The 8,008-nt window shown below is 48.2% G+C and overlaps 1 protein-coding gene across 1 annotated transcript; it reads left to right on the forward strand.

Moving 5' to 3' along the window:
• The first annotated feature begins 5,749 nt into the window (after window positions 1–5,749).
• On the forward strand, window positions 5,750–6,852 carry LOC100837698 (pectinesterase inhibitor 7). The gene has a single exon (XM_003571919.3). The coding sequence runs from the start codon at window positions 5,943–5,945 to the stop codon at window positions 6,663–6,665; it is 723 nt and encodes a 240-aa protein (XP_003571967.1). The 5' UTR covers window positions 5,750–5,942; the 3' UTR covers window positions 6,666–6,852.
• Window positions 6,853–8,008: the final 1,156 nt, after the last annotated feature.

Here is an 8,008-nt window from a genome sequence, read left to right on the forward strand (position 1 = left end):
TTGAGTGTGAACACATATCCACTCGTGGCCTTTAGCTCATAAATATCAGATATCCAGTTTGAATCACTATAACCCTCAAGTACCTTGAGATACCCAGTATAGTGTATACCAGAGCTCATTGTGCCCTTTGGATAGCGCATGACCCTCTCAAGTGCACTCCAATGATTATCTCCCGGATTCTTATTGAACCGACTCAGTTTGCTCACAACAAAAGAGATGTGATGTCTAGTTGCGCTAGCCAAATACATGAGCGAACCAATAATCTGAGAATATCTCAGTTGGTCTCTTCCAATTTTGTGATTCTTTGGAAGCAGAACGCTTGGATCATAAGGAGTTGGAGAAGGTTTACAATCAACATAGCCGAAACGACTCAAGATCTTTTCCACATAGTGAGATTGCAACAAAGTGATCTCACCATTGTCGCCTCTCACGAGCTTGATGTTCAGAATAACATCAGCTACACCAAGGTCTTTCATGTCAAAGCACTTCGACAAGAAAGTCTTAACCTCTTCAATCACTTTGAGGTTAGTCCCAAATATTAGTATGTCATCGACATACAAACAAAGTATAACTCCCTCACCCCCACCATGGAGGTAGTATACACATTTGTCAGCTTCGTTTACAACAAAGCCGACATATATTAAAGTTTTGTCAAACTTCTCATGCCATTGCTTAGGAGCTTGTTTCAGGCCATATAGAGACTTTAATAACTTACACACTTTGCCTTCATGACCCTTTATTACAAATTCATCTTGCTGGTTCGTGTAAATTTCCTCGTCCAACTCTCCGTTAAGGAAAGCTGTCTTAACGTTCATTTGATGGACGATCAGACCATATGTGGCAGCCAGTGATAGTAATACTCTGATTGTGGTCAATCGAGCTACAGGTGAGTAAGTATCAAAGAAATTTTCACCTTCTTTCTGGGTAAAACCCTTGGCCACAAGCCGCGCCTTGTACTTCTCAATAGTGCCATCAGGCCTAAGCTTTTTCTTGAATATCCACTTGCATCCTATAGGTTTGCACCCGTACGGACGGTCAACGACCTCCCAAGTACCATTAGTCATGATAGAATCCATCTCACTACGAATGACTTTCTTCCAATAGTCTGCATCCGGAGATGCAAAGGTCTCATTAATGGTTTTAGGGGTGTCATTCACAAGGTACACAATGAAATCATCACCAAAGGATTTAGCAATCCTTTGTCGCTTACCCCTAATAGGGGCTTCATTGTCATACTCCTCAGAAATCTCATCAAGTGTTTGTTCAAGATTTTCCACTAGGATGGTGGGTTCAGGAGCTACACCATGATCCTGATGTTCCTTTGAACTGATGGGTTCAACAGGTACATCATGATCCTCTCTAGATGTGCTATGCATATCTCTCATGGGAAATATGTCCTCAAAGAATGTAGCATCCCTGAACTCCATAATTGTACCGATGCTCATGTCAGGTACTCCAGAATTTACAATCAAGAATCTATAGCCAACACTCCGAAGTGCGTAGCCAAGAAAGACACAATCAACGGTTTTTGGTCCAAGTTTACGTTTCTTGGTAATTGACACATTTACTTTCGCCAAACAATCCCAAGTCTGTAAGTAAGAAAGTGTGAGTTTCTTCTTTTCCCATAGCTCGTATGGGGTGACTTCTTTATCTTTTGTGGGAACACGATTTAGGACATGACACGAAGTCAATAGTGCCTCCCCCCACCATGCCTTGGATAAACCAGCAGTGTCTAACATGGCGTTGACCAAGTCAGTCAGCGTGCGGTTTTTCCTCTCAGCAACCCCGTTTGACTGGGGCGAATAGGGAGGCGTCCTCTCATGGATTATGCCATGTTCCTCACAAAATGAAGTAAACTCACTGGAGAAATATTCTCCACCGCGGTTAGACCGGAAACGTTTAATTTTCTTCTCAAGTTGATTCTCGACTTCAGCTTTATAGATCTTGAAATAATGCAATGCTTCATCCTTTGATTTTAATAAATACACATAACAGAATCTAGTCGCATCATCAATGAAAGTCATAAAGTAACGTTTTCCACCTTTGGTTAATACATCGTTCATCTCACAAAGATCAGAATGTATGAGCTCTAACGGTGCTAGGTTCCTCTCCTCAGCAGCCTGGTGAGGCTTGCGAGGCTGCTTCACTTGCACACAAGCTTGGCACTTCGAACCTTTAGCCACAGTGATTTTAGGGATTAAACTCAGATTTGCTAATCGCGTCATGCAACCAAAATTAATGTGACAAAGTCATGAATGCCAAACATCAGACTCATTATTAATAGAATTGACGCTGTTCATGACCTTATTACAAAAATCCAAAAGGGATAAGCAAAACAAGCCTCCGCACTCATAACATTTACCAATAAATTGTCCATACTTAGACACAATAACTTTATTGGACTCAAACACTAACTTAAATCCGTCCTTGCAAAGGAGGGATCCACTAACAAGATTCTTTTGAATGGAGGGCACATGCTGCACGTTCCTCAGCTGCACGATCTTTCCCGAAGTAAACTTCAGATCCACCGTGCCAACACCATGAACAGAAGCATGGGCGCCGTTCCCCATCGTCACTGAGGACCTGATGGCCTGATATGAAGTGTTGTTGTTCTAGAAAACAACAGGAGTACGGGGGTGCCAATGCACGATGGCACGAATGCGAGAATAGTATGTAGGGGGTGTACGCCGGCCTTATAGCGAAGGTCGCCGTACACTTGGGACAAGTTGACACGTCGATATTTTTTGAATAGGTTCGGTCGACCCTGTGGGTATGACTTAGTCCTATCTTAGGAGAGGCTTCAAGGGGGTCGTTAGCCAAGCGCTTGGGCCGAACTCGTCTTCCCAAGTCGCCTATAGCCAGAGATCTCTAGGGGCCGCCTCGGACCCGGGCCGAACTCGTCTTCACAAGTAGCGAGGTTAGGATACCCTCGAGACTCTAACCCAACCCCTCTACTTCGAGTCGAGGTCGTACTAGACGGCTCGGAACCTCGAAACTAGGCTTCTCAAGTCGCGTCCTCGAGGTCGAGTCGAGACTAGGCTCGACCCAAGCACTCGAGAGCGGGCTCCTTGGGATGCTCTAGTCCTCTCCCCTTTGATTTTATTTCAATGGAGAGTGAATGATACATGCCCCCATGGGAGGGTATTTATAGCCTAAGGGTGCATAACAAAAGACCATGACTACCTTTGAGGGAGACGAAAAGTAAGGGTAAGGTGGTAACTTTGCTCCTAGAGTTTTCTTGGCCCTTACTCTAGCTCCTTTGACCATGGCTTGGAAGGCTTGACCCTTTGACTCATTTGACCGGCGCTTAGTTGGCATGGCTATGCCTTGTTGGCGATTTGACCGGTTTTCGGGATCCGTTGACTTGGTCGTTGCCACGTAGGATCGCGGCCCGACCCATGTAAGGATTTTGTTATATTACAAGATGAAGAAAACAAGAAAATATCAGCACACACATGAATAGTTGCACCTGTATCAACCCACCAATCGGTGGATTGACATACAGAAAATACAGTAAATGAATTACAATACTCGTGTGCATCTTCATTGTTGCCAATGGTCAAATTAGCAAACTTTTGCCGAATCTGTCCTCCTTTGTGCTCCTTGCAGTTACTCACCTAGTGGCCGAGTCCTCCGCACACAAAGCAAGGATTCTTGTCCTTGTTGCCTCTTTTCTTCTTCTTCTTCTTCTTCTTCTTCTTCTTGAAAGTGGTAAGTGGTAGTGTTCTTTGGACCAGGCATGCTGAATCCTTTTCCCTTTCCCTTGTTGTTACTGTTGTTGTGGTTATGGTTGTTCCTCTGAACCATGTTGGCAGTGGACGTACCCTCCACGGGATTGCCTTTGGGGCCAGCATCTTTTGCTCTCGCCTTCTCCTCAACATCAAGAGTTCCGATCAGGTTCTCCACAGAGATTTCCTGTCTCTTGTGTTTTAGAGAAGTAGCAAAGTTCCTTCACGAGAGAGGAAGCTTGGCGATGATGCCCCCGGCAACAAATTTGTCGGGTAGTGGACACTTGAATTGCTCAAGTTCCTTAGTCATAGTCAGTAGCTCATGAGCTTGTTCGACTACAGATCGGTTTGCAACCATCTCATAGTCAAAGAACTGCTCCATGACGTACAGCTCACTGCCAGCATCAGATGTGCCGAATTTTGCGTCGAGCGCATCCCACAGCATCAACGATCTTATCTCCCAGCACACTTAGGATCGCGCCGACGACTACAACAAAAGCCTCTTCATACAGCTGCTCAGGAGCAACCGTTTGAGTCTTCCCGTGTTGTACCACCCACCATGCGTCCATAGCCACAAGCCACATGTGACATTTATACTGCCACCTCTTAAAGTGCAGTCCAGTAAACATAAGTGGTTTCAAAGTAGCAGCAAATTGAGCCATTGAAAATTGCCTACACATATAAGGTTTTTGGATTGTTGAAAAATTAGGTATTTTCGATGAATATTTAATCCAGAAAATCATGGCTAAAAACATGTAGCATATTATGTCATGCAAACTAGACAAACTAAACAGCAACGCAAAGCGATAAAACTCGTCTAATTCCACAACATGCATAATATAACTATTGAATAAAATCAACAAGAAAAAGCAGATTACGTACGGTAAGGTGCCCTTCTTCTGAGTTGGTTCCTTGTTGATGAATTTGTTGAAGTCAGTGACGAGTCCAGCGGCGTCGATGTTCATGCCGGCTGTAGCAGCCGACCTGGCAACCTCTTGGGCAGCTGCGAGCACCTGTGCTTGCATCTGGGTAGCAGCAGTCGCCCGTTGTTCGATCTTCTGCTCTGCTTGGAGTTGAGCAGACTGCTGCGGCTGAGCTTGAGCGGCAGCCAGAGCCGCAGGATCACCGTTGTTGACCATGGTGACGAAGAAGCCGACGAGGAAGAGACGTGATGAAGCAAGCAGTTGCGTAAGAACGCTCCCCAAAAACCTTATTGACCGTCTCTCGGGCAAGATCTCGAAGGTCGGGGTTCCGGAAGCCTGCTCTCCCGGTGAGCTGTGCACGCAGCCGGCGGGATGGAGTAGCAGAAGGCAGCGAACAACGAGATTGGATCGTGGGTGCAACGACGGATTTTTGGCGTATTCGTTCTGAGGCCGGAAACGTCTTATTATATACGCACGCATGCGGACGTCGGTTCAGGAAAACATCAATTTAGGAAACCTTCGGTTTAGGAAACCAACCGACGTTGATTTAGAAAACCTTCGCTTTAGGAAACCAACCGGTGTTGATTTAGGAAACCAAAGTTGACTCCGCAATTATTGAGATTTGTTACGCGTTCGCAAGATATTCCAACTGCCAAAAGAATAAGCAATGATCCGGACCGACCGACTCGATGAATGGGCTTTTGAGATTTTTCAGGAATTTAATTTAGTTTAGACGTTTGCCTTATCCTAAATTACAACAGTATCAGCATTAAAACTCGCGTCCACATTCAGCTTCTGCCAGCCGGTTTCCGGCCTTTCCCATTGGGAACGATTGGGAGGGTCTTCGATTTTGTTCAGCTGGGTTGCCGGGATACCATCAACCACCCTGTTCCCCTTTCTGTCATCCACACGCGCACCTTTCGTCCATTAGCTGCGTCTGAAGGTAGCTCTGAAGGAAGGCCACTCCCCCTTTACATGCACGTCGGTCGACCATGTCATTACAAACAAGACATCGTAGGCCGGCCGGAGCAGATCAGTCGTCGAACGTGTCCCTGGCTTGGGTTTCGGATGAGGGGCATGTGACTCGCAAGCGCGCGCCATCTTTGGAGCGCGCGCCCACATGGCCATACGCGCAGGCCGCGCCCTTATCCCTTCGTGGTTCCGGCCCTATATATATAATCCCACACGTACGCTCTCCACGAGAAAACTCGAACACATCGGCACACCACGCTAAGAACACGTAGAGTACGTCCGTGCGTAGAGGCGCTGAGGCGAGCTACATTGGCCACCGATGGCACGTAGCTTCCTCCTCAGCTTGTCGCTGCTGCTTGTCGTCTCGTACTGCTGGTGCGGCCAACACGCCTGCGCGGGCGCAGTGCGGCCGGCGCCGTTGTTTGGCGAAGGCGGCGGCAACGCGAGCTTCGTGAGGGCGTGGTGCGCGAGGGCGGCGGAGTACCCGGCGCTGTGCGACTCGACACTGTCCCCGTACGCGGCCTCTGTGGGGGACAGCCCGGCCCGCCTGTCGTGGGCCGCGCTGACGGTGGCCCACGACGGCGCGCGCAACGCCACGTCGGCCATGAGGGCCATGGCAGCAGCAGCAGCCCGGGGGAGCAACGGCGCCCTGCCTCCCGTGGCGGCGGAGGCGGTGCAGGACTGCGTGAGCATGCTCGCGGACGCCGCGGGGGAGCTCGGGGACGCCGCGGACGCCATGGCGCGCGTGGTCGAGGCGGAGCAGGAGGAGAAGGAGGCCGGCGGCGGCGGGAATTCGAACGACGCGCAGGCGCAGGCGAGGAGGCGGAGGAGAAGGTTCGAGGTGGACAGCGTGCGGACGTGGGCCAGCGCGGCGCTGACGGACGGGGACATGTGCGTGGAAGGGTTCAAGGGCGAGGCGGCGGGGAGCGGCGGGAGGAGGGAGGCCGTTCGCGGCCACGTCGTGCGCGTCGAACGCCTCGCCGCCAACGCGCTCGGCATCGTCAACGCCATGGCCGATGATGATGACCAGACGCCGCCGTAGCTAGCTAGGCGAGGAGATATGTACATGCATGCGTGATCGACGGTGGTACGCGCGTACACGTACTACATTCGCCGTGATACAATGTAAAACTACAAGTACGGAGTATGTCTTTTTTTTAGAAAACAGGGACCTAATCCCCGGCCCCATCTATTAAGATGAAACCCCGCCAAGCAGGTTCATACAAACATACCCTCCCAGAGTCTGCAGCTAATTTTTTTTAAATAATACGATTTTTTTAATCATTTTCAAAAATAATATGCGTTTTTCAAAAATTTCAAAAATAATACGGCCTCGGCCTCGCCCAGGCCGAATGGACCCAGTAGGCCTGGCCCAAGCCGGTTAGGCCCAGTCGGCCTAGCCGTGGCCGACTGCTCAACGCATGGGGCCCCACGAGACAGTCGGCTTAGCCCAGACCGACTGAAACCCAGTCAGTTACGCCGGGGCCTACTGGCTAGTCGGCCGAGCCGTGGCCGAAAGGGGCCTGGGCCCCCGAAATCTCCTTTTTCCCTTTCCCTTCCTTCCTTCCCATCCCTCCCGTGCCCGCGAGCCCAGCCAGACGAGCCGCCCCTGCTTCTTCTTCCTCCTCGTTTTCTTCTGTTCTTCCTTTTCTCCTCAAATGCCCCAATTTTCTAGCCCAAATTAGTGCATATTGATCCCATGTAACCCACAAAATCGCATTACCTACCTAGTTGGCACCCAAAGACACCTCGATCCACTGTTTTCATAGGCCATGTAGAGCTAATTTTGTGGTGCAAAGTTGGAGCAATGGTGGTGATTTGGAGGAGTTTGGAGGTGGTTGTGGTGCTCATCCGGTGACTGTGAGGCTGCTCGAGGTTGGGGTTCACACGCTTCAAGGGTAAATCCCAATCTCTCACGTATTTATCCTATAATGTATATGTTTACGAGGATACGTGTGTATGTATATATAGAAGTATGTTTTAGCGTTTGGCAGTGCTCATTATTTTGGACAACGGTTAATGTCGTACTGCTTAGTATTTGATGCGTCTAAATATTATGTCCGGTAGTAATATGTTTTGGTAGACTAGATTTTTTTTGATGCCGTACTATTTAGTATTTGACGCGTATTAATATTTTAAATCTGCCGTACTGCTTAGTATTTGACGCGTCTAAATAGTATGGTCGGTAGTAATATGTTTTGATAGGCTAGATTTTATTTATGCCGTACTGTTTAGTATTTGACGCGTATGGCCTTAATATGTACTCTAATATGTGAAATATGTGTTAATTTGTACTCTATGTTTTAATTTGTACTCTGTGTGGAATTATGTTATAATTTGTACTCTATGTGGAACTATGTTATAATTTGTACTCTCTATGTGAAA

The sequence above is a fragment of the Brachypodium distachyon genome, chromosome 3 (assembly GCF_000005505.3).
Source record: "Brachypodium distachyon strain Bd21 chromosome 3, Brachypodium_distachyon_v3.0, whole genome shotgun sequence".
Classification (NCBI taxonomy): Eukaryota; Viridiplantae; Streptophyta; class Magnoliopsida; order Poales; family Poaceae; genus Brachypodium; species Brachypodium distachyon.